This window comes from Dermacentor andersoni, chromosome 3 (assembly GCF_023375885.2).
Source record: "Dermacentor andersoni chromosome 3, qqDerAnde1_hic_scaffold, whole genome shotgun sequence".
Taxonomy (NCBI): domain Eukaryota; kingdom Metazoa; phylum Arthropoda; class Arachnida; order Ixodida; family Ixodidae; genus Dermacentor; species Dermacentor andersoni.
Window position 1 is genome coordinate 77,084,933 of NC_092816.1, and position 27,701 is coordinate 77,112,633.

The 27,701-nt window shown below is 46.1% G+C and overlaps 1 protein-coding gene across 1 annotated transcript in view; it reads right to left on the reverse strand.

The window, feature by feature from the left end:
• Positions 1-2,121: 2,121 nt before the first annotated feature.
• LOC126544576 (uncharacterized) overlaps positions 2,122-27,701 on the reverse strand; it is a 44,742-nt gene continuing 19,162 nt past the window's right edge. The window contains exons 12-20 of the mRNA XM_072286845.1: positions 27,537-27,676; positions 24,214-24,393; positions 21,311-21,374; positions 19,294-19,427; positions 18,392-18,492; positions 13,151-13,305; positions 10,238-10,339; positions 3,947-4,061; positions 2,122-2,223 (exon numbers count right to left, since the gene is read on the reverse strand). Of these exons, the coding sequence (XP_072142946.1) occupies positions 2,132-2,223; positions 3,947-4,061; positions 10,238-10,339; positions 13,151-13,305; positions 18,392-18,492; positions 19,294-19,427; positions 21,311-21,374; positions 24,214-24,393; positions 27,537-27,676 (1,083 nt within the window). The 3' untranslated portion in view covers positions 2,122-2,131. The remainder of the gene's footprint in view (positions 2,224-3,946; positions 4,062-10,237; positions 10,340-13,150; positions 13,306-18,391; positions 18,493-19,293; positions 19,428-21,310; positions 21,375-24,213; positions 24,394-27,536; positions 27,677-27,701) is intronic.

The window sequence follows — 27,701 nt, forward strand, 5'->3', positions numbered from 1 at the left end:
GCACCGGGAACGATGGGCCCTTAAGAGGAGGCTTCAGCTCCAGCTTATACACGTAAGCCTGACGTAAGCCTGAAATACAGGCACGCTTTTCATTAGGTGCGCTCTCAAACGCGCGGCGGGCCGCTCGTTATATGAACAAGCACTCGCTGTGCGTTCACTCGCAGCACGCGCCCGTGCGCCCCGTCTATTTTCGTGGAGCATAGGTGAATTCGTAACTCAAGCTCAGGGACTTTAATCCTAACTCACACCAGCCATCTTACTAGTTAGTGTCTTCGTCTAGGCTGAGCACGACGTCAGCGCCTGCGCCAACTCCGGCCGCCCCTCTTTACTAACCTAGGCTAAGCGTAACGTCAGTGTTTGCGCCAACTAATTGCCACGCACCTTTGTGCCTAATAGCTCTTTTTCTCTTTGTGACCTTTTCTCTACTCTCACCTCCAGAAACGACGCAGAACAAATCCCACAAACTCGTAGACATAGGGGAAAAAGATTCACGCTGCAACTCCTCTGGGAGTTGTTTAAGTATGCGTGAACACGGTGCCACTTGCTCATCTCCATGCAGCCCGGTGTCGTTACCAATGTTATGAAACTGGATTCAACCAGTATAAACCCTTATCAGCCGTTATCGGTCGTTATCAACATTATCAGACTACACGCAACCCTCATCAACCGATAGCGCCTGTTATCAACCCTGCCTGACTCGATCCGAGCCTTATCAACACTTATCGGTCGGTATCAACCTTATCGTAATTGATCTGATGTTTATCATCCCTTATTTATCATTATCAACCTCATCGGACATGATCCTACCTTTATCAACTGTAATCGGTCCTTATAAACTTTATCGGACTTGATCTGACCCTTATCAACCCTTATCGGGGCTTATTAACCTTATCAGAATTGATCCGAACACTATTAGCCCTTATCGCTCTTTAGCACCTTATCCATCCTCGTCAAACAATTATCAATCGTTATGAAACCAATATAACCCTTCATCACTCCTTATAATCCTTATCAATTGATTCACGGCTTACGTGTCTGTGTTACGCGATGTGAAGCGCCCGAACCCTCAGAGATCGGCGGCATTTCGGTGGGTGAAGTAACGCCCCAATGGGAGGCGCATCCAACGAACGCCCAAAGGCATCGGTGATGTGGCGTGTTTGGCCTTAAATTTTCGCAAAATCTGATTTTTCTTGAAGTCTACAACACTGCAAGTCGGCTCTACATGTGACCTCAAAGATGGCTTTTACTACACCAACACGAAATGTTTAAACAAAACCTTTCTAGAAATTGTTCTCCTTTGACATTTGTTTTGTACCGCCGGTACAAAACATTCATATGGTTAAAATATATTTGCCTACAGCAAGCGTGGGTGTTTAGCCCACTGGGTCAGAAGCTCTAGTTTCGAGCGTGGGGTCGTAAGTTCGGAACTCACCACCGCCAAATATTTTTTTCACTTTCGAATGTTGTTTGAATGTTGAATGTTGACAGACGGACGGACGGGCTTCCTCGTTTGGTAGGCATAGAAATGCTTACGCATTCAAAAAATAGCTATTGCTACAATATATAGGGCAAGACAATTAGTGCCTCTTTTGTGAACCTCACCGACTACTACAGAAGGTAAACAAACGGATGCTGCATTACGATGCTCTGGGCCAGACGGGCAGATGTTTAAACGTGCGTATGGCGGAGCATAGTAATAAAGTGGAGAGCCTCGCAATAGATGGGCATCTGGCTGCCCATTGTAGAAAATGTGACGCAAAGGCACCATGCTTCCCTCTCTTAAAACAAACTGTTGTGGTCTATCTCCACAGGAATAAGATTACGAGGGAAATTGTCGAAGCAGCTGAGATAGCCAGAGCAGGTGACGATTGCGTTAGCACGCCGTCTATTCTTTTATCAAAGAAAGAGCTTGCATTTTTGGGCATAGTAGTCACATGACTGCTTTTCCTCCTTCCTTTCAGTGTGTCTGTTGCAGTGGCGTCCCAGTGAGTATATATATGCTCACCAGCAGCAATAAATCAATTGTTGAAAGTTAGCGCTCATCCCGTGTTTCTGCTTGTCGCTGTGTCATTCTTGCGCTATGTATCCCAGTTTGTATGTATTCCACCAACACACCCAAACTTCTTCCCTGCTAAAGTGCTCTTTCGTACTTGCATCCTCGGGTGCAGATGTTTTGGCAGGACATGAACCACTTCTGACGGATCAGTTCGTCGATGCAACGCACTGCGCAAAGAGAACACGCAAGGAAAGCATAATTTACTTCATGGAAGTTGTTCACAATTTAATGCATTCTAGTTGCATACATGATCTCGTCTTCCGGGACATCGTATTGCGGTATCCCACAGCAAACTACTAGGTCACAAAACGTGAGTTTGGGGTGTTCAAGAATTATATTGTATACACTTGTGCAAGCGCCGTACTTCCTTTCTTTTTGTCGCTATTAAAAGAAGCGCTGCCCTAGCACAGGGGAGGGCCATTTAAGCCCAATTTCGCTGGCCGCGCATAATCTACCTGGGGGCGAGGGGGGGAGCGTATTCTGTAAGTGTCCACCCAGTGGACACGTCCGTTTTGTCTGCTTCTGAAGTACTGATTGGCTAGAGTGCCTGCCTCTTTCTGACACGTGCCCCAGCCCAACCATCAGCATTTCAGCACTCTAGTCAATCCGCACTTCAGCAGCAGACGAAATGGACATGTCCACTAGGTGGACGCTTACAGTATAACACCCCCCCCCCCCCCCCCCCCCGCCCTGACCCCGTTGCACAGAAAAAAAAAAACCCTATAGTTTTCGTAATGCATTTGTTTGTTCACGTATACACGTCAAACAAGCACCTGGTGTTCGTCCAGACTACAGAGAAATTGACACGTTGGTCACCGTTGGTCATGATCACGCCTACCGCAGTATATCGCAGCACGGGATCACGTGCAGCTCAACCAATACCAACTGAAGCTAAAGACATTTGCACAGGTCTGTTGTCCTTGAAAGCCGTAACAATACCTACGCCAGCCTGCGCTACGATGGCTTATGAGGTCAGCATTTCAATATGACCTGCACTGATATGTGCGATCTGATCTGTGCGATAGTCTCTGCATACACTGTAGCGAGTACAGTCACACGTAACGCCTTGAAGGGCCTTCTAGCGACTACATTCATCACGCGTAGCCTTGTCAGCCATTTCAATGCGAAAAGCAAGGCATTTAGGAAAGGCCACTCCTAACCATAGCCGGCAAATCAAGGTGGGCCTCGCGTCGGCAGAGTCCCGAAAAAAAAAAAGAGAAAGGACAATTTCGAAACTGTTAAGGTTGACTCTTCGGTTCGTTAAGAATTAAAAGTAGACTTTGTTAATTATGGATAATTAAAACACCCCACTATAGGGTCGCGAAATGCACGACGTAGTAGAGATGTTATGCTGGATTCACAAGTAATACTCCAGCTGTTCGGTCTTTCACCCCCCTCCGCCGTTGCATTTGATTAGCTGTGCTGCTAGGCTCAAAGTCGCGTGTAAAATTCAGCGTTGGCCCCGGGTTTGATGCCAGAACCAGGACGAATTTTTCTTCCGCTGCGAAGTTTCTTTACGAGATACCCGTCCACGTTTTCTGTGCCTTCGTGCTACGGTTAGGTGGATGACAATTTTTACCTCTCAAGATCTCTATGATAGTGGCCCACACGTTCTTTCTTCCAAAAGTACTCTGTTGAGAGCAAGTTGGTTCGTAGTGAACAGGTAAAACCCTGTGTAAAAATACAACGGCGTATATAAAGATAGGACAGAACTTCACCCCTCCCCCCTCCATCCACCTACTTATATTAAACGAAAATCCAACATTCTTGCAGCGTAATGTAAGCAGTGAAGGTGTACTGCTTTATCGCTGCGTCGCGTTTGACGAGAGTGATCTAATTAATGCAGAATGCGTGAAAAACGCACAGAAAAAAAGATAATTTTTCACTCACTATGTGGCACGTATTCGCACACTGTTCCTTTCATGCGATGCTTGACGGCGTACATTTTGGAAAAGCAGCCACACGTCGCTATCCACCTTTGCGCCACGCAGAACTCGCTGCACTCCTGGTGGCAGAAAGTTGAAACAACAAACCAGCACACCAGTGCTCGTAAGTCAAAGCTCCACTAAAGAGAAACAACGAATTTAGGTTGATAAATTATTTTTGAAGAACTCTACTTTCGTTTATTTTGCGGTAATAGGTTTATTATTACGAGAGAAAATGACGGCCAAGGTTGTAGTCTTCAATTTTGCGACAGAACCCTGTATAGGGCTGGTACGTCAGTTTGGCATCACAGATTGTAATGTTTTTTTTCGTATTTCGGCTGCTGTGGTTCAATAAAGTTCTTGAAACTTTCAAAGTTCACTCTATGGTTCTTTTAGAATACAATAGAGTCCATTTTTAAAGATAAAGAATTAACTAGGCCCAAGCATACAGCGTCAAAACATATGACGTCACTGCGTGCTGGTGCGGGAATGACAAGGCGGCGGTGCCTCCTATGTTTTGTTCTTGTGTCTTTCACGGCTTTCCAAGCATCGTCTCGTAGTAAGATTGGCTCTTTTTGTAATAATAGGAGACGACGAAGAAGTGGCTCTTATGTGGAACCCCGTTTTCCAGTTCTCTCAATTTACGAGTACTTTTGCGCGTTTTCCAAAGGCGCCGCTCCGGAGTCTTTCGGCAATGGAAGTGGATTCAGCTAGGCGTTCCGACGAGACAGATGTCACAGCGTCAAGCGCTCCGAGGAAGCGCAACTACCTCATGAGCGACACAGGTAGCGAGGACACCCTGCTGTACTACTCTGCTTCAGGAGATGTGTTGGATGACGGTGACTACTTGACAGTTGTAAGGCAAAAAGGAAAGAAGAGAATCTTCACTGATTCCTCGTCTTCAACAAGGACGACGGAGATGGCAGAGAACACTGACACGGTCCATAGCATCCTCTTCTTGCCAGAGAAGCCGACCGATGACCTGAATCGGCAAAACAGGCCAGCCATATCTGACACACTAGAGGCTCTTGTTCCGCGTGAGACTACGGAGGTGAGAATTAAAACCCTTGAGAATATTATTGCATTCGATGTCAAGAACAAAGCAGTGCTCTTTAGCACAGTCAAGGTGATGGGCGCGCTAAATGTTCGCAACCTATTACCACAGGACAGCGATACTTCATCAGGTGTCATTTATGATGTCGATGGGTCCATCAACGACAACGACCTACTTATTTTGATTAAACACGCCATAGCCGATGTAATTATTATTGAAGTCCGTCGTCTAGGAGAATCACGTTGTGTGAGGATAACCTTCAAGGGAGGAAGCTTGCCGTCACACGTGAAAGTTGGATTTTTCCGTATCTAGCTTTCGTTCCGAGACCTCCTAATTACCGAAATTGTTTGAAGATTGGGCATGCCAGTGGTATATGCATAAATTCGATCGTGTGCGCAAAATGCTCTGAGCAGCACAGCGCTGATGCTTGCTGTGCGACTGACTTCAAGTATGCCAATTGCTTTGGTTTCTATGAAGCGTCGTCGAAAGATTGCCCGGGACTCAAGACAGAGCTGAAAGTCCTCAAACAAATGGCGAGAGAAAACTCAAGGCATAGAGGGATCGCCGCCATAGTGCGACGGCATAGTGGCAGCTGCAGACGACATTCGTCTACTAAATATACTGATACCGTCGTAAGAAAGGCGCTACTTCCTGCAGCTGGTTCTCCCAAGCTAGTTAATCGCACTGACAACACGTTGTCTGGTGATGCAGTGAATACGCTATCCGCAAACGCTTGACCTGCACTTCCGGCATCAAGTCCTCCTGCAGAATAAAGACTGACGGTGGACTACCGACGCACTAATGACTTCACAGATCGCACGCAAGGGCAAGACAAGCAAGTAATCGAAATAATCAAGTCTCTAATGAAAGTCATTCGTGTGATGATAAATGACATGCAGACGCCATCTGCTGCTGGTGCACTGCAAATGCTGCACTGTCTGGATCCGGTTGTTGCGAGCCTCGAACAGCAAACACAATGACTCTACCGTTTCAACCTTTCTTCAGACACGTCAAGGAAGCGTCCGTTATGCAATGGAATGCCCGTGGGCTGAAATACCGCATTGCTCATTTTAGCCAATACGTTTTCGCGAATCAATCTCCCATTCTTGTTGTCTGTGAGGCGAACCTACAGAAACCCTTCCGGCACTCGGGCTGTGAACCTTACGTGGAATTGACTTGTAATTGTAATAACAACGTGACTATCTACGTATGGTGAGAACAGTGCTGCCACATGACAGTAATCAGTATGTCTGCTTGACCGTGAAAAACACAAACTTGCGTTTTATTCTAGTGGGCGCTTACCTTTCTCCATCAAGTCGTTTTTACAGACAGAGACTCAGTGACATTTTAGATTCCACTCCTGGTCCATGGATTGTTGTTGGGGACTTTAACGCGCATCATTGACTCTGTGGAAGCATCAAGGCAACATCCAAAGCAAGGAACCTCGTTTCCTTTGTCTTGTGGTCATGAACATTGCTTCCTTAACAATGGTAGTCCCACGTTTCTGTGTCGCCGGACGTCTAGCATTTGTTTAGACTTAGCTTTTGTCTCGCGATATCTCTCTGACAGTGTTCATTGGTTCGCAGATATAGAAACCTATGGAAGCGGCCACATTCCTGCTTACCTGAAGATAAAGGGCCTACGAAAATCGGCTTTTTCAAATCTTGGACGAACGATAGATTGGTCCGTGTTTAGAGCATTTATGCCACGAAGCTTTTTCGTCCACACTCGAAATTAAGATCATCAAGGCGATGCAGGATGATGTGCGTTCATTCCGGCTATTGCAGAAATAAACGGATATTTAGGCGGAAATACAGCACCTCCATGCAATCCGCCGGCTAGCAGAGCGACGATGCAGACTAAATCAGTTTACGACCTGAGGCAGGACAGATGCATTCAAAAGAAAATTCAGCGTCGCATTGCTATGGTGCAAAATCAACGCTAGAAATGTTTTTGCTAGTCTCCTGACTCACGTAAACCTCTGTCGGTTGTCTGGAGAACAGTCCGTGGATTTCGAACACCTCCTCAACAGCGCCGTTCATTTAAATCGCTAGCCCTCCATCAAGGACGCCGAGAAGTCGACGTAGCCGAAGATTACTGCGCAAGGATCGCGGGTCCGGCGTTCACCTATTCACCTTGAGCACCTATTCATATTGGCCCCCCATGCTCCCGAGATCCTCTTATGGACGCTCCTTTCTCCATCGAAAAACTGGAGGCCCAACTTGCTGGGTGCAGACGATCTTCGTCACCAGGACCCGATGGCGTCACATACTCTGCGCTTGCAAACCTTGGTAAAGAGGCAAGAGACGCACTTCTTGGCCTATATAACGCATCATGGTGTGACGGCTTGGTCCCTACGACGCGGAAATCCAGTCGTCTTGTTCCACTCCTCAAGCCTGGCAAATTTCCATTGGAATTGTCTTCTTGCCGTCCAATAGCACTGGCCAGCTGCGTCGCAAAGTAATGGAGAATGATCTTTACACAATCGGAAAGACATGGGATTTTACAACGTTTATCCAGAGGTAATGGCTGGCTTTCGACGCCGACGCGCGTCGATATATAGAATTATGGACTTTGTAACGTATGTACGGCGCCGAAAACACCTTAAACGAATCACTGCGGCTTTAATTCTTGTGTTAAAGGTGCCTACGACAATATAGATCATCATTCAATTCTGGACGCCTTAGAAGCTGTATGTATTGGTGGACACGTCTTTCTCTGGATGCGGGGCTATTTGAATGGAAGATCTTTCTTTATATGGACTGAAGATGGACCAACGCCGTCTAGCTATACCAGCGGTGTACCACGAGGCGGAGTACTTAGGCCTAGCCTGTTAAATGTGGTGCTCGTTGGTCTCCCCGATTCGTTACCGCGAACCGTACAGCTCCCCAAACATGCAGACAGCATTTGCATGCGGCCTTCAGAAGTGACACGCGTAAAGCCCGCGCACGACTTCAAAAGGCTTCGACAACCCTATCAACATATTTAAGAAGGCAAGGCCTGGAGCTTTCACCTTAGAAGTGCGCACTCTTTGTTTTTACTCGCAAAGCGATGGTGGCGTGTGCTTTGCGGATTAATGGCGAAAATGTACCTTACAGACGAACGCACCGGTTTCTTGGCGTCATCATTGATAGAGACTTGTCTTGGAGCCCTGAAGTCTCGTACTTGACAAACCGTTTGGCCGCCATTGTGGACCTTCTAGCGTTTCTCGGCGGGAAGTCCTGGGGCGCTATATTACTATCAGTGTTGCAATTATATGAAACCCTATATGTAGGATTCCTGCGCTACAGCTTACCTCTACTAGGAAATACTTGCGCTAAATATATCCGCAGACTTCAGAGTGTGCAAGCCCAAGCACCCAGAACTTGCCTTTGTCTCCCAAGAACTACGTCATCGGTTGCGACAGTGGCCATTGCCAGAGATCGTCCTTTCGCAGTCTATATTGCCACAGATGCCCTGAAAGCACACATCCTACGCCTGACTCGGATTCCCTCACACCATTTTGCTTGCTTGTCAGCAATAAGGCCACATTCAACTTTTGCCAAAAGTATTGTAAGACAGCAGTTATACTTGCCAACAACATTCACGCCTGTTACACGATTATCAGCCCCATTGTGGTGTCTGCGCCGGCCACAAGTACAATTGACAATTCCTGGCATCAAAAAGAAAGCTGGAGCGCCATTGCAAGCTTTGAAGCAAACAACTTTGGAACACATTTGCAACGTCCACAGATTCCGCCTACATGTCTACATAGATGATTCAGTAAAACTCAACAGCTCTGCCGCTACAGTCACTGTTCGGGAAAAAGCTGCAGAAATAATGTTAAAGGCTTCATGTGTGACCCCACCGACGGGTGCCGAACTTGCGGCCCTCCGTACTGCACGGGATTTCATTAATTAGGAACTAACGCAACAATGAAAAGTTTTTAGTGATTCCTAGGCAGTCCTTCAGTGCATAGAGAACCCAATGCGCCACGGACACAATGAACAACTGGCCTGAGAAATTCAACGGATATGTCATCGCAGCCATTACAAGAGACACAACAAAATATTTCAATGGCTTCCGGGACAGTGCAACATCAGCGGGAATGAACAAGCCGACCAAGCCGCCCAATCTGCGCATGAAAGTGGTCAATGCCTCTTGATTCCGCTTTCGCAAACAGATAACGCTGCTGGGCTGCGATTGATGTCACGTGAATGTACTTTGCGTCTGTGGGATCCGATATTTTTCACCATGTGTCGTTTGTGTTCGTTGTCTCCGGTCATACAGATGTATCTACCGCCTGAACTGCCACAACGTGAACAGAACATGCTGTGCCGTCTGTGGCTAGGCGTTGCATTTATCAGCCTTATGGTTTCCTTATTGTAATGGCCAACAGCCCCACGTGCGACAGATGCAGCTGTGGAGACGTTCGCATACATTACCTGCGTCAGCCCGCGCTCCCGAGAGGTAAGTGATGTGCAGAGTGATGTACCAATTGGGCAATCGTCCACTATCAGAACTGAAAGCTCGAGGCCGGTTCTCCCAAAAAGCATCCGCGCAGAAGGCCTTATTAGCGCTACTAAGATTTCTACGGTCTACGGGCCTTCATGATAGACTTTAAGAACGCCGCCGCCTACCGCTCTACAGTGTACGAAATTTGTTTGTGCTAGTCGCTCTTGCTCTCTCTCTCTCCTGCTTCCTCTTTCTTTCTTTCTTTCTTTCTTTCTTTCTTTCTTTATCCCCTACTTCTTCCTCCCGTGCAGGGGAGCGAAGAGGAACTACCTCTAGTTAACCTCCCTGCCTTGCTACACAACCCTTTTCTCTCTGTTATGATGCAAAGGTTTTTTACTAACACTGCTCGAATCCTTTTTCTATTTAGCATCCCTTTACGCGGTGAATTCAACGTGAGAAATTTCGCTATTGTTGGTCGCATAGATACTATTTAATGACTCACTACAGCAACGCGAATTTCTAAGAATGCGATACATCGACAACGCGATATAATAGAGAAGAACATTTGCGGATATTACTACCAGGGGTCTCTTTCTTCACTCGGCTTGTCCACTTTTTCTTTAGCATGCAATAACAATGTACTTGTTTTGTGCAATCTTACGTGGCAACTGAATGGAAAATAAGTCTGTAGACCAATCAGGTAAACTGCACGTCATTTTCGCTGAACTACTATTTGACACAGAACGGTGACGGACCCTGCATACTTACCTCCTCTTGAATCTCTTTCTCATCATACAGAGATTCATCCGCGGTAGCGACGTAGTCGATGCAACGGGTCTCATATGGTAGCGGCAACGAGACCAGCTCTGTCTGCGAAAATAATAGTAAAGGTGTCCGTTAAAACATGCCTCTGTGCGTTGCAAAGCCGTTGCATAGTGTGAAGCTTCTTTCTTGAGTGATTTGAGTATTGATTCTTGAGTGATTTCTTGAGTATTGACTATTTTCGCGAAGCAGTTTGCTCTAGGAAACGAGATGCGCTTTCGGTGGCGCACATCTAGGTTTCGCTAACGCACTGCTCGATTCATGCTGCAGAAATATGGAGCGGTGGAGTGAAGACGTGTGCAGTAGTTGGCTGCAAAAATTGTGACTGGCATATTAAGGAATGCAATGAATCCGTGTGTCCAAGTTCACGGACCACTGCTACATAAGAACTGCCTGTGTTGCCGGCTCTTCGAGTTGCACGGCTTCCCTTGCGGATAAAAAAAATTTCGCTCATCCGCCAGTGTTGTAGCGCTGTAATCTCCTAGGAAAGAACGTCAACCTCGGATCGCCCACAAAAGTGAGTTCCACTCGTTATACGGTGACAAAGGGAGTACCGCCGCTTCTTATTTGACATATAGGAAGTTTCTCGCACGTTATCCACACACACACGCACACACACACACACACACACACACACACACACACACACACACACACACACACACACACACACACACACACACACACACACACACACACACACACACACACACACACACACACACACACACGCACACACACACACACACACACACACACACACACACACACACACACACACACACACACACACACACACACGCGCGCGCGCGCGCACACACACACACACACACACACACACACCAAATCACACGCAAACTTACGCCTTCTCTATCGCAAACGTGTCAAGCATAAGTAAACGAGCGCACACTTTAATGAATGCCTCGAATCATGGGTAACAGCGGCTATACTGACAGCACACTAACGTATTTGCTACAAGCCATTAAATCAGGCAGAAAATAAACCAGATAGTGTCGGCCCGGGGAACTTAGTATACAAAGTCAGAAAGTTGACAAGCTGCTCACTAAATGTATTTGCTGGATGCAGAACGAAGATCTAAACGCACTTATACTGATTCAATTCATAAGCGGAAAGTTAGAATATCTTGGAATACATCTTCAGCCCCGCTTTTATTACAAGCATCGTACACGCGGCTAGCGCCGTTTCGACAAAGCGTAATTCGCTTCGAAAGCGCTTACATGTCTTTTGAAGCAGTAGCCAAAGCTGCGCGTGTCGTCCGCCCAGTCACCGTCTACGATATCAGTCGAAACATTGGTTTGCATCACCGCATCGGCGTCATGTACACCCATCGTAAACACGGAGGCAACAGAGGCAGCTAAGGCAAGCAATGGAGGCGGCACCACGTGATCAAACATGGCAGCGCCCCTCGGCATCGCCGTGAAAAGGGTCAATATGGTCTTGCGGAGCGCGATCAGATTCGCGTGAGAACCATTGTCACAGTACAACTTCTACAAAAAAAAAAAAAGCTGAATTCGCATGTGTTAGCTTGAATACTATGCAGTAACGGCTCCAAAGAAAAAGTTGGTGCATTTCTCTCGTGCACTCTCAAATCAGAACCTTATTATAGCCAAGCGTCCCACGCAATGTTCTTGTGGTTGCATATTTAAAGCAAAGATCTCATTATTTACATATTCAGATCATATTGTCTCAGTATGCTTTGAAAAAAGCGCCTGTGAAACCTAATAGTCCTAATTTTTACTTCGTCACACTATCTAAAGCAACTAGAAACGTGATCCTTAGCTTTTCTTCTAAATTCAAGTAGGCAAAACAGAATTACTGTTCGACGCGGAGAGACATTGTACAAAAAAGAAAGAAAAAGAACTCTTCTGTGAAGACAAAATAGTGCCGGGGAATATGCTCGGCCATATCTTAACCCACGATTATGTTCGCTTCATTCCACTCGCAGCAACTACTCAGTCAGCGCAAAGATTTTTACGACTGGCATACCCTCCAGTCCCATAGAGTATAGCTTATGTTATTTCATCTACCATATAAAACGGAATATAGGTAGAGCCGGAATATAGGTGGGCCCCTTACTCTGAAGTGAAAAAAACAAACAAAACAAAACAAGAAACAATATCACCCATCCGCATTTATTTTCGAAACGGCGCGCAGCTTTGCAGCGAACTGAGTGCTCGATCTGTCACCGGTAGCGAGCGCGCACGAAGGTCCCGCACGAAGCCCACAAAATGATGTTTTACGAGCGTTGTACGTCGACAGTTCTCCTTTCTGCGCCCGCCAATATCTCACGCTTTCTTCAGCAACACCAAAGTGGCGCTGAGCGGCCATGTTGCCCTTCGCTTCGGCATAGTCTGCAATTTTTATATGGAAACGCTGGTGAAAACTGCCTCGCATGCCGCTACTCATCACTTACCAGAAAAAGAAAAAAAGAACAAACAAGAACAAATCACAGATGAGGTCAATCGGAAGAGACCACACACGATTCAGCGACAATAAAAAAAAAGAATAAAAAAAAGAGAAACGCCAGCACACAAGACTTAGATATAGATACGAATTTGACCGCGCTCGCCAACGTGCACACCGTTGGTTGCAAGACGACGAGTAAAATTCTGCTAAAGGTGGCTATATAAGACAACGAGTGAGCTTAGCCTGACCCTTTCCTTTTTTTTTTTCGAGAATATATATCGACTGATATTACAAATTATACGGTAGTTAATTTCCCGTTCTTGTCGTTGCGACACGCTTGTTGCAAACATAGTCATCCTACTTTTGTCGGACGCTGCCGGACGTACGCGCCACACTGACTGGCAGACAAGTGGAAGGGGTAACGGTCCTCACCTGAGCGACAGAGATCGTGTATTTGCGACCCGCCTGAAAGCGGAAGGTGTGGATGATTCCCGAAGTGTAGCTGCTGGTACCGTGCAGCAACGCCGAGAAGGCCATGTTCTCGTTCCGAGGATCCTTGGTATCCGCGCGAACGCGGAAGTTGAGCCCTGCCAAAATTTCCGAAAAAGGAGGTCAACAACGGGTAGCAGTAAACTATATATATATATATATATATATATATATACATATATATATATATATATATATATATATATATATATATATATATGTACGACCACATAAGCAGCAGCGTTACACTCGGAAACATAGCGCAGCAACACTAAACTCAACGTAATTTCGTCGCAATATTAAGCTCGGCGAGATAACTCAGCGACACATTAAGCTACAAGTAATTCTCTAGAATTTGCACGTCATAACAATTGCTTAAGTGGTCCCCATGGTCTTTCTAAGTTTGGTGATTGTTGGATACGTTAGCTCGGCGCTTTTCTGCATATATATAAATATATATATGCGTTGTTTTTTGCGGAGCTTGCTTGTAGTTCTTAAGTTGTCACCTACCACAGTGCTTCGCGCGGCCAAAAACTTTACGACATAGAACACGCCAGCTGCTCTCCACTGCTTACATTTCTTTAGCTGGAAAAGCTTGGCGCGAGTCTCGTGGTTTAGTTGCGCCTGTGAAGTAATAAATTTGTTTAGGTAGTTGACGGGGCTTCGCCACGCAGTACGAAATCAATCAAATACAAGTAGGGCATAAATGTCCCAAAGGGGCATTGTGGGTTAAGGGGGACGTCGTAGTGGGGGACCCTGGATTAATTTTGGCCACCTGTATTTCTTTAACGCACACAGATAAATACGCAAGCGCTTTTTTTTTGTTGCATCTTGACGCCATCGGTATGCGGCTCCCGCAGACCGGCAGCGAACCCGTGGCCTCGTGCTCAACAGCAGTATCATCAGCCATAGCAACTGTGCCACCACCGGGACAAACCACACATTGCTGTTACAGTTTTTTTTAATGTTTTACCTGCAGAGTGTTAGACGACTTAGCCCCGGTTCCGCTACATAGAGCATGGTCTGTTGCCAACTCGAGAGCACTACCAAACAATTTTACACTTCTGCTGCATTTTCTGACTGGTAAAATCAACCTTTATGTTAGGAAAAACTTATTGCTCTTGAATGTTGCAAACGTGAGCTCCACTGGCAACGCGAGACTTTAATATTTCCAGCGATGATATATGAAAAATGAATGCGTAATGTGGGAAAACATGGGACATCTAACTTAATCCCACAAGAATATGGCTGATAATACGTGCTTAGTGAAAAAGTATAGCCGAAGGTTCACTACGTTTGCAACCATGTAGAATTTCGCGAAGCCATGCACTCAGAGGCATAAGATGGGAATAAAAGTAATGGCCCGGAAGAGAGATGACTTTTGACCCAGGCGTAGACCCTGCGGGCGCCTTGGTAGAAGCATGGTGATCTTCAGTAGAAGTCCGTAGAGGCACAGAGGAAACACGGAGAAGTGTTTGAGCCATATCATTCACCCGTAATGAGATTTAGTTTCGTGACACATAATGTCCCCTTACTCGGAAAGAGTTTTCTTGCAAAGTCAACTTGACGTTGATAAATGGCCTGTTTAAAGGTCTGGACCACGCCAGGAAGACTGTCGGCGCGCGGGACACGTTGCTCTTGTGCTTCTCGTTTTTTTTTATTTGCTCGTATACTACGTGCCCGCCTACGGTTCATCAAGACGCTGGAAATCAATTAAAGGAAGAAGTAACGTAGTGATTCTTTATCGACTTAATCACACTTAATCTCTCTGTCTTGTCAAAGAAGAAAGAAAAGGTCCATACGAAGATCAGGCTGGTGTGGTCTCACTAGCACGCGCCCATGTTTTCGTCAGGCATGCAAAAGAGAAGCCAGACATTTCTCTGCCAAGTCCTCTCTCGTGAGTGATGACGCCCACAAGTACTTCTGTTTTTAATGCGAGAGCATTACTTGGCTCATTGTGCGACCCCGCCGTCATCAGAAGGCCGTGGCCGAAAAGCCTTGACAGAAAGACGGCACGCAAATTACGTCATGCAAATTACACCATCTTCAGATAACTAAAAAAAGAAGTGGCCACGATGAACATTTGATCCTCTGCCCCACTGCCACAACTACGGCTTCGTAGCCTAGCGCGCTAACCCTGGCCTGTGCCCCCGTTGCAACAGGCCACAGTGAAGTGAACATCTTCGATCCCGTGGTTGGGCTCTGCCTCGTGGCCGCTTGACAAGATGGCAGAGCGAGCATCTTCGAACCCATGGTTGGGCTCTGCCTCGCGGCCGCTTGACAAGATGGCAGAGCGAGCATTTTCGATCCCGTGGTTGGGCTCTGCCTCGCGGCCGCTTGACAAGATGGCAGAGCGAGCATCTTCGATCCCGTGGTTGGGCTCTTCCTCGCGGCCGCTTGACAAGATGGCAGAGCGAGCATCTTCGATCCCGTGGTTGGGCTCTGCCTCGCGGCCGCTTGACAAGATAACAGAGCGAGCATTTTCGATCCCGTGGTTGGGCTCTGCCTCGCGGCCGCTTGACAAGATGGCAGAGCGAGCATTTTCGATCCCGTGGTTGGGCTCTGCCTCGCGGCCGCTTGACAAGATAACAGAGCGAGCATTTTCGATCCCGTGGTTGGGCTCTGCCTCGCGGCCGCTTGACAAGATAACAGAGCGAGCATCTTCGATCCCGTGGTTGGGCTCTGCCTCGCGGCCGCTTGACAAGATAACAGAGCGAGCATTTTCGATCCCGTGGTTGGGCTCTGCCTCGCGGCCGCTTGACAAGATGGCAGAGCGAGCATCTTCGATCCCGTGGTTGGGCTCTGCCTCGCGGCCGCTTGACAAGATAACAGAGCGAGCATTTTCGATCCCGTGGTTGGGCTCTGCCTCGCGGCCGCTTGACAAGATGGCAGAGCGAGCATTTTCGATCCCGTGGTTGGGCTCTGCCTCGCGGCCGCTTGACAAGATAACAGAGCGAGCATTTTCGATCCCGTGGTTGGGCTCTGCCTCGCGGCCGCTTGACAAGATAACAGAGCGAGCATCTTCGATCCCGTGGTTGGGCTCTGCCTCGCGGCCGCTTGACAAGATAACAGAGCGAGCATTTTCGATCCCGTGGTTGGGCTCTGCCTCGCGGCCGCTTGACAAGATGGCAGAGCGAGCATCTTCGATCCCGTGGTTGGGCTCTGCCTCGCGGCCGCTTGACAAGATAACAGAGCGAGCATTTTCGATCCCGTGGTTGGGCTCTGCCTCGCGGCCGCTTGACAAGATGGCAGAGCGAGCATCTTCGATCCCGTGGTTGGGCTCTGCCTCGCGGCCGCTTGACAAGATGGCAGAGCGAGCCGCAGTGGAGCGAGCACGGGGAGCTGCAGCCGCTCGCTCTGCCTTTCGCGTTGTCGGGGGCCCGCAGACGCCGTCGCCGGAGCCCATGGCGGACGACGAAGAATAACATGCAACGCGCTTCAGGTACCCGTCGCACTACGACTACGCCATCCCCCTAAAGTACTAGGTGGAGTTCGCCTTACGAACCCAATGAAGAAATGGAGTGTCAATACCGCGGTGCCACTATGGAAAATACTGTCATCGCTCGGCAAAGTGGTGTGATCGTGCTGAAAAGTTGTGTTATCGAGAAACAACACTCAAGACAACATGCGTGAAACACTATTTTAACGAGAGATCGGCAAATCAAACTTACCTGAGAGAACGCAATATGGCCGGTTTGTCGTCTTGCGTCGTTGCGACCTCATAAGCAGCAGCGTTACTCTCGGACATAATAGCGCAGCCACACTAAACTCAACATCATGTCGACGCAACATTAAACTCAGCGAGATAATTCAGCGGCACATTAAGCTACAAGTAATGCTCTCGAATTTGCAGGTCCTTAGAATTGCTAAGGTGGCCCCATGGTCTTTATTAAGTTTGGTAGTTGTTCGATACTTTAGCTCGGGGTTTTTCTAGCGAATCAGGACCCTGAACGTGACATGAAAAAAGAAAACAACTCTTGTACGCTGTTACTCTGAGAGCACGAGCTAGGCAAATCCGTTTACTCTTAAGATGAGAATATGTGCACAAATAATATTGCGTTCGGTTTCTTCGTACTTAATTTATCTCAAATGATAATCGTTAAAACGGGTTGGAGAGCGTTTGAAAGCGAAATGAGAAGAGCATAAGACGCCTCAAGCTCTACAGTTTGAATGAAATAATGTTAGAAAAACAACGTTGTCGATAAGATCAGTAACGGGCAGGGACCTATTGAGCAACTGCGTCGATGACAACACGCGAAATTCAAAGCAAATTAATTTCGTCGTTCGTAATCAGCGCGTAGCCAAGGATGAAAAAAAGAAAGCGGCATGTCCTTCACATGCCAGCCATTTCAATCATGCAGCGGAAAAAAATTACTGTTCTTTTGCAGTGCAGTAGAAGTTCGAACTGCTTCATGGAACCATCGCGCCTAAGTGAAATTGAGTGCATGGCCACAGGTCTTTATGTACACAAATTAATGTTATTTGCACACTTTTATAGAGTGCAAACATTGCCGTAGTGTAAGATAAAGAGTTTTGTGTTTCCGAGACTTTTCTTTCTCTCTGTTCTTCCATTATACCCGTTAAAGCACGGCGTGTGATAGGTCCCGTCTCCTCGTGAACGAAAGAAGAAGGAGAAAAAACAAACAAACAAACAAACAAACAAACAAACAAACAAACAAACAAACAAACAAACAAACAAATGATTTACGTTATCCCCAGGATGTGGCAGAGACAGCAGATGTTATGCCATAAGAATATAATTTTCACAAAGAGAACGAGAGGGAGACACAGAGAGAAAAAAGCAAGGGGAATACAGGGAGGTTAACCAAAGGAGATCTCCGGTCGGCTTCCCTGTCCCGCGGAAGGGGTGCAAAAGATGACAGAAAAAGAAAGGAAGAATGAACAATATAGAACTGTCTCCAAGGGTGTTGTCACACAGTCCTTGTCATACGGTTCAATGAAACAGATCGACAAGCTGAATTATGCAGCTTCTAGCCCCGCGTCCTTTCCTTGTCGCTCCTCGGGCATCCTGTTTATGTCCAGCACAGAACGAAGGTCTCTCCCAGTGATCATCAAAAAAATTGTGTCTTGAGCCAGCCGGCACCATCTTATGCCTACTCTATCGACACTAACCTTATGTGCTACTATTTACGGGTGAGAAAAATAAGGGTTTCGATATCTTACGGTATTTGTACTGCTCTCGACATCTCTGAAGTTCCGGTGACCTTCCGATGTTGAGGATGAAGCAGACGCCAGTCTTCACAAATGTATATGTGGGATCCCAGCTGCGTGCGTTTAGAAAATGGTCAGAAAGCGGCGCAAAAGCATTGTTTCTCGTGCTCATCTTACTTTTCATTATTAATTTTATTCAAAGTTCATATTCAGTGAGTGGACATGGACAGCCGCAATTATTGGAAAGGTACTCAATCCTCTATTACATTGCATTTCAACAAGCAGAAAGCTAGCCGCTGTATTTATTTCGCAAAGTTTTGCATGCCACTAGTGACAAAAGTGTATAGGTGATGGCAATCTGGGACAGAAGTTGCAATTTTAATATTGATGTATACAGTAAATTCATTTTTTAGTGTAGAAAGCTGTAGTGAAGTCAGTATCAATTAACGGGGCATCGTCTGTCCTGGCCGCCGCGACCCGTTCTTCGTCCCGTCAACGTCTTTGTTGATGGCTCATGTGCGCCAGTCTTAAATTACGTGGTTAATTCCTCGACTCCAATGAATCAAGCTTACTATTATGACTCATAGGGGTCTACGAATCTTGATGGGGTTGCTGTCAACAAATCGACAAGAAACATCGTCTAATGGTATCTTTCCTCATTTTTTTTGGAATCGGGATTTAAATATAGACTCCGTATTTTAGAAATGTTATAACAGCACATGAGTGCACTCATATAGGTGAGTCTACAGGCTAGTTACATATTTATAGGTTCAGAAGCTTAGACTGTTGGGCCAGTTGGTGTACAAGCGGAAGTATGGGGGGGGGGGGGAAGAAACGCAGTGGATAGGACAGACGCTCCTGTCCACTCCGTTTCTTCCCGTCCGTATTTCCTCTCAACGACCCTACATACTTACAGGTTGTCACATTTGAAGCTTTCACATATCTCTCCGGAGAATGTCATGGTGCAATTCGAAAAGACGTCAGCCGGAGGATAGGTGTAGTTGATCACGTACTTCATGGCGATGATATCGTTGCCTACAGTTGTATCCTAGAAAAAAAAGTGACATTAAAGTAAAGCATAATTCTTGTTTTTTAGCGCCGGAAAGTCAGGCAGTGGGCATGTTGTTCTTGCACATAGTATTCTCAATAGTTGTACATGACACCTTACGCAATACCCTCTGAATGAAAAAACGAAAGTTTCTAACTTAGAGCCCACGCGGCCGAAGACGCTAACTAACGCATTGCAATTTCCAAACGTGTATAGTAAATTTGTCAATCGCAGGATGGCTTCGATGTTTGTTCAGCTTTCGCGATCTGTTTACAACTCGTACTTATAGCTATTGAAACGCTCACGTTATCTTTTAACCGTTAGTATTACGAAAATGACATCCTATTTCTTTTCTTTTTGGTCAGTATTACAAAAAATATCACTGTTATCATGCGTGTCAAGTAAAATTATCGTCTATGGCTTACAATTCCTATCAGCGATTAATTTATTTCATCAGCGATTACTGTCTCCCAAGGATAAGCACGAGGCGTGGCGTCCCAATCCAGCGATCGTACGTCTGGTGCTCGTTATGAAATTTTCAAGAGCGAGGACACAGCACATTAATCCGTACAGCTCTGCCGGCTCATGTGCTTTCCTGTACACACACACACACACACACACACACACACACACACACACACACACACACACACACACACACACACACACACACACACACACACACACACACATATATATATATATATATATATATATATATATATATATATATATATATATATATATATATATATATATATATATATGGTGTCCCAGCTACTGGTCAGCATTATTTGCTTGTTTCAATATTTCCTTGTTCTCGCGCATTACTGATGATATATTATGTATAAAATGTAACAATCTTACTTATTTGTATACTTGATTGCTTGCCGCATACATCTTGTTCTTTTCTTGTTTCTACATTGTTGCACTGTATTTTCATGATGTTCTACCCCCTGAGCAATGTACGGGTAGGGGGGGTCTTTGTTAGGCAGTTGCATCTGCCTTTAGCCCCTACATCGCTGACAATATATTGTCTAACTAAAGCATTCATTCATTCATTCATTCATTCATTCATTCATTCATTCATTCATTCATTCATTCATTCATTCATTCATTCATTCAATTTTAGCCAGAGCTTAAAAATACGCAAATGCCACATAACTGGACAGAACAAAGGAAGTGTTGTTTTCCGTCACTTGGAGATAAACTGTTTTGTTCATTCCGCCTAATTACATAATTAGTCTTAATTAATTAATCAACTTCTAACATAATATAGTTGGATGAAAAGTATAATTAAGAAAATTGTAGAGCAACATGAAAAACTCCCGATACAGCTTTCTGTTGCGCAATACGTGGTACATAAAACTGTTTTTCCCAGCGTGTTTCAGAGAGGCCAGTCGAGCGCCAATTTTGCATGCATTTGCGGGCTTCGTTCACGCTCGGAAAAACCCGTTTATGTAGCACGTATTGAGCAACGGCAGGTTATATAGGGAGTTGTTCATGCCCCTGTACAATTTTCTCGTTGACACTTTTCATCGAGTTATACAATTTGAGAAGTTGATTAATTAAGAAAGGCTATTTATCTAATTGGGCGGAATGAAAAAATAGTGTATCTTGATTTGCATATATTAAAGCTCGGGGTAAAGTAAGCTGGAACACCCCATGTATATATATATATATATATATATATATATATATATATATACATATATATATAGGAAGAGGGAATGAAAGAAAGGAGCGGGCACCCTTCCCGTCATACGGCCTAATGCGATAACTGTATCCTAGCAATATAACAATATAGATCCTGTCAATTGCATGCTTTGGTTCCCTTTCCTATGATATTTATATTGTGCATTGAAAGAAACTAATATGCTTACAAAAGTAGCAGCGACGCATTTGTTGTACCTTCCGTACTCTGCACACATCCTAGTGAAATTCACCCTGAAACGAGGACACAGGAAACATATATTTTAAACAAGCCTTTGCAACAGTAGAAAGGATTTAGTGTAGGACTTCTGTACAAGGTTTGAACGAAGGTTACAACAGCATATCAGCGAAACAAATTGGAGAGCGATAAGAAAACAACGGAATGAAAATTACGATAAAGATTGTTATGAGGCCTCCGTGTAACTTTTGAGTGGTGTGTATACATCCTATTCAAATAGGAAGAGTCAACTTCTTTTATGTAATGCAACAAATATGAGTTATTTTTGGCGACACACTCTTATCAACAGCGGGCGTAAGTAAATGTGTGCTGATCACGGGATTAATATTGATTGAAATGTGCAAATTTACTTTATCACTAAGAACTTAGGGCATTATTTTCCAACTGCGCAATTTATTGACGTTGGTATTCTAGGCGTGCCCATTTAGCAGGAACCCTGAGCCATTTCGATATGCCTATTGGTTTTCATATACTATCAAGAACTACACTGGTCTTCCACTTATCTGCGTGCTGCGATGAGCAACAGAGGCTTTTATGGAAAATATTGTTTATAATGCAGATGCGGGTCTCGTGAAGTGAGGAGCTGGTTATGTCGATACTGGTGTCTGTCTCAGGATTTCTGGAAAGTTGAACTACCGCTATAATCATGCAACTATAGGTGCCCTAAAGCAAATATTAAGATAACTGTGCAAGGTAATCATATTCAATTTATTATTCAGCAGTAATCATTTATTTAGTGATGGACGCCGCTGAAACTAATCCGTTGTCACCCAAAAGAAAACTTTATTCTCCCTAGGATGTCTCACAGAATTTTACTGTGACAGGCATAATACATTGTTTCCCGCAGCGCCAAGTGGCTTGCAGCCACCGAACAGAAGCAGACACGTAGCCACCCACTCTTTAAGGACACTGGCTAGCAGTGCGTGCTGCGTGTCGCCACGATCGTGTTGGTCATGTACAGCGATTTCGATGATGAGAACGGTCAGCATGCCTATCGGCGACGTCACACCTTGCAGAGCATCGTGACATTTTAAAGAGACGTCATTTGCTGCAGTATAATGAACTGCGCCATCTGACATCACAAAGAATCATTAAAACAGACGAATCTTCTACGGACGCACCACTAGATATACAGCAGTCAACGTGTACCACTGTGTCGGTACCGTCCGGTAGCGACCTTGCCTGTAGGGACAGTCCCTATACCCTTGCTGAGAAAAGGCTCTGCGAGGTGTCTTCGTTCGCTTTCTCGAAGCCAAGAAGAATTACAGGCTTTTGGGTTAATTGGTTTGATACAGTTAATGGGTGCATAGCGCTCTCGTGACGCGGACAAGGATGGTCACAGGATGAGGAGATGGTAACAGCGGGGAAAGAGACGTCCTTGTCGTTTTTCCTTGTCCGCCTCACCTAAGCGCTATGCCCCCAATAACAAGAAGAAATGTTCGCGTGTCTCGGATTTTCACCTACGCAGACATTGAAGACGTTGGTACGCTGAAGCTTTGTTCAATCTTTAAGTTACATTGCACCTTTCCCTCAGCGAAGTAACTTTACTGCGCTGCTTCTGTCAAGGGTTGGCGTTTACGAAACCCTAATCACGACTTCTGACCCTTTTCAGAGACAAAGATGCTTGGGCCACAATCTCACGGGTCGCCGGTGTACAACGCAAGCAGGGTGTTAATTGTCACAATTTGTTAAATACACCGGCGTCGGTGCATCACAATAGAAAACTGGTCGAGTTAGTAAACATGCATTCTATGGTGGCAGTCCTGCTGAGACGAAGACAGAAGAAAGTACAGAAACAGGACCTGCGCCGAACTCTCAACACATTTTTTATCGGCAAAATATATTTCATCCTTGCGCAGTCGCGATCGAGGTGCCTTCATAGTTTTCACTTACGTGACCCTGCGCATTTGTATACATGCAAACCTTTTTTTTCCTCAATAAAGGTTTCGTTAAGATTTCAGCAGATGTTTTCTGTATATTCCCTTCTGCCTGTGTTTCAGTAGCGCTGCCACCATGCAGTGGCTTCTGTGACTGATGGTGTAGATTAGCGCCAGGGTTGCAATGTGGGTTCGTTGGTTCATGTCAAGACGAGGTCGCGCCTCGACATGTACGTCGGCGTCATGTTACCAGCTTCACGTGTGGGCATCACGAGTGCTTCCCTTTCCATCTCACTTTCCTCTCATTTTCCTTTTCCTCCTTGCAACCCTTTTCTCCACTGTAAGGCAGCACACAGGATACGCGTCTGGTTTTCGTCCCCGCCCATACATATTTGAGAGCGCCGCTCTTAGGCGCTCGTTCCTGCGTCAAGCGTCGGCGTAACCGAACGAACGAGAGCAGCGAAAGGTGAAAGCGAACGTGGAGAGAAGCGGGCGATGAAAGACGCGAGGAGGAAAGCGGAGGAGGAGGGTATGGCGAACGGGCGAGAATAAAATCGTAGTGCGGCGACGATGAATTCCAGATGGCGCCAGGGTAGCGCGTGTCGTCTGGGAGGCCTAACGGCGGCGGCTGCTGTGAATCACGCCCACGCGTCACCCACGCGCTGGCTTTCGCGATCTCCACATATGCGAAGCAGTCGCGCCCCACTTCGCCCCGTTTGCAACGTGTCGCACGAGACAGATTGTTCGCGCCAGCCAAAATATCGCGAAATGAAAACACGTATAGAGCTGCGCTCTAATTTTGCATTAGGAAGCATCGTAATCGTCGGTGAATTTTCTTTCTCGCTCCTACTCAGAGTTGTGCGGCTCGGAAAAGAAAATGCACTGAAGTGCGGGAGAGGGCGGATGCAACGAAAGCTTCGCTCTAAATGCAATGCCGAGGAGGCGGCAATGGGCTCACGCTTCGTATGAGCAGATGGTCACAGCGGGGAAGAAGACGCCGCGGATGTTTTGCTGCTCGTAGGTGACGGCCGTGTAGTAGTGCCGGTAGTTCTCGTAGTCCCCGTAGATGCTGAACGCGCACGCCACGAAGCAGCCCTGTACCATCAGCATCTTGCACACGCGGAACAGGAAGCTGATCCTGCAGCGCTCGCATCGAGAAAATCACATGCGCAAGTGTTGCATCAATGCTGAATGTTGAAGTACGTTTCCATGCACCACGTTAGCATAGATTCCAGTCATCAATAAGCCTATCCTCGCCTACCTCGGTACTGGTGGCACATGTACACACTTTCTCTTCGAGAGCTGTGCTTCGAGAAGTGGCTCACTTTGATTCCGCAATTACGGCAGTCCCTCTATAGTGATCAAATAAAAGTGTTCATAAGATATGGTTATGTAACAGTTGTATTAGCGATTGTCACGCAAGCTCTTACATCCGCCACTGCTGTGATGCTTGGTCAGCGAAAATTATCGATTTGTCTTGAGCACCCCATTCTCGATATTCCGGTACATTTCCCGCTGGCATGGTGGGAAATGACTTCACGTAAACTCGAAATAAAGAATCAGGTTTACCCACTTGATATGTGTTAATAACTGCTATTCATAATTTTGTGATTTTTGCTTTTGGGCCGCAGTCAGACGCAAGACTTGGTGATTTACTTGTTTATTTATATTTTTATATCTATCAATTCTGACAGTGTTTAAGGTTTTAAGACTTAAAAGAAAAATTTAACAATTTCAACATTTTAACACGACATTGAACATTTGTTTGAACATGATCTGATTGTTTAAAGGTAATAGGTCTCACGCCAATTGATTCTGCTGTTGCGCGATGAAAGTATATTGCGTTTCGCAATGTTTGAAGGGGGAGAGAATCGGAGTACGTCACGTGATAAACTTTTCTCTTCAACTAAAGTTCCGACGGTAACATTGGACATTTGACAATCCCATTACAACTGATAGTAATCACATAAGCCTTCATAGACATAATTGCATGGGCGGAAAAATGCGTACCGCCTGTTGGTCTGGTGAAAAAGAAAATTTTTGAATTCCCATATATCTATTCCAGACCAATCTTTTCCGACGTATTAACTGTCCTGCAGCTAAATGTGCCTGCATTCACAAAGTGCTGCTCAATCGTTTGCTAAACAGGTGATAGCTACACAAAAATAAACCGTCACCGTTTGGAAGCGCTTCTAGTGAGGCTGTAAAGATGCGGGGAGGAAGAATCGGCAGTCATCCGCTGATCACGCGTAATGCGTGAAAATGAGCAGGGATTATTCTAGGAGGGCAAGCGGGAAGGCACCACGCCTCCAGGTACTCAGACTTAGGCATAGTGCGCCAGTTGCCCAGGTGGCCCCTAGATGAGCCATTCGGCAACAGTAGGGAGACATCATATCTGTATTTACAAGGATGCAAGCTAAATGACAAAATGTTTACAGATTTCCTGCTGGGATCAAGAAATAAAAAAAAATAACTTCGTGGCATGTCGCCGTTTCCCAAAGCAAAGAGAATGCTGCGAGACGTCCCGTTCAGACTCCGTAATCTAGGCAACGCTGCGGCGAATAATTGACGCCCTGCAGCAGCTGCCGTCTCGCTCAAGTACTCCTGCGGCGAGACAGCTGCGCAAATTTTGCATGCTATAGGCGGTTTCCTGGCTATGCTCGAGTACCATCGACATCTGTACGACAGGGTGGACGTCATCTGAAGCATGCACATGCCGGTTTCACAAGTACAGTAGACCGGAACCGCAGCTATGAACATCATCTTCGCATTAACACCTTCATGTTCCTAACCTGTCTCCTTCCTAGCGAGGCGAAGCAGGCTAGGGTAACATCAGTCAGGGGCCCAACCTTTACAACTTTCCGAAATAAAAGTTCCCCTGTCTTCATCTCTCTCCATTTCCTAAAAGCAGTCCGACGTCTGTCCAGAATCTTCGATGCTTCATTCGTTACCGCAACTAAGAACGAGTCAAGTGGCGTGCGCGTACCTGCTTCAAGTGCACGTTCACTGCATACCTCAATGCAGCGTGTTGACGGAACTATGCAATGCGCACTCGGAGTGAGTACATAGCACACTTTCTTCTCGCCGTTTCCGAAAGCGTAAAATTGCTTTCGGGGAGGAACAGCGCCACTGCCGACATCGTGTGGAGTGGGGACAAAATACACAAGGCTTCGGTTGCGCGCCAATTTTGACCGTTACTTACGCGGAGGCAGGCGACGCTTTCTTCGTCTGCCACAACTTATGACTTGACTCAAGATTACGTATATAACGGAACGCGACTCGTAAGCACCTACTCCTTCCTAATGCATATAACGGAGCCTGGGAAATACGGAATGGTGACGTCACGCCACAAGGCTGACTGTCCATAGGTTCAAAGGCGGTGCTTTACACAACTCTCTGAGCATCAATTTATCTGCCCCTACGTTTTTGTTTTACTCTCGCTGAAAGGGGTTTTAAACATAATGGCTGGAGAGGGCGCCGCAGAACTTGGTACTTGTTGCGCCGGTGATACTAGTCTGAGAAAGCGCCACCTTTCTGTGCCTTCGTACTGCCGTTCTTGACGGTGCACCTGTCAACATTCCTTGCTTTCCCGCCAGAAGCTTGCTTGCCAGTTGTTTGCACTTTCCTTATCAGTAACACACAGCAGTGAATTTAGGCTTCAATCAATTAATGAACCAATAGAGCTTTAGTTTCTCCTCGAGAAAGGTGAGGGCTATAGAAACAAAAGCCGCAAATATGAAGTTGACAGGACTAGTGTACTTTGCCGAGGCAAATACAGTATATTCAAAATATGGGTAACACGCAACATATGGACTGGCCAAAAACTTATACGCGTGAAATAAATTCACAAAATAACTTATACGTCGCAGCACTCCGGGAGCAGCGAATAGGCTAGAAAGGTGAAGAAAGATGAGGAAAAATGTTAGCGACTTCAACCTAAATGAAAGAAAGAAAGAAAGAAAGAAAGAAAGAAGGAAAGCAAGAAGGAAAGATATGCATTAGAAATAGCAATGAATAAAAAAGTAAAAGAAAGACAGATTGTGAACTGCCTGATGAACAAGGTGAATGTACGCTGGTCACGAGGTTTTAGATATTCGAAATCATATTTCAGCTCAATACAATCCGTTTGTAAGTTATCCTGAAATAAATAGTATGGGCTTTGAACGTAACAAAGGCCTCAAGTGCAGGAAACGTGAACATTGGTATTGCCATGTCTGTATTTGGTATAATGATAGCGGCGACAAACTTGCGCTTATTGCCACCCCAACGTTGTGTACTCACTCGGCCTTGTGGAGCCGAGATCGCACGCGTCGCCGGCAGAAGTCGAAGACCACGCGCACGCTTTCCGTGGCACCCACCACTATCGCCACGCCCATCCAGAACCCAGAGTAGCCTCCCACGAGGCCCAGCACTTGTGTGCCCTGCGGGGTAATCAAACATTTTGAA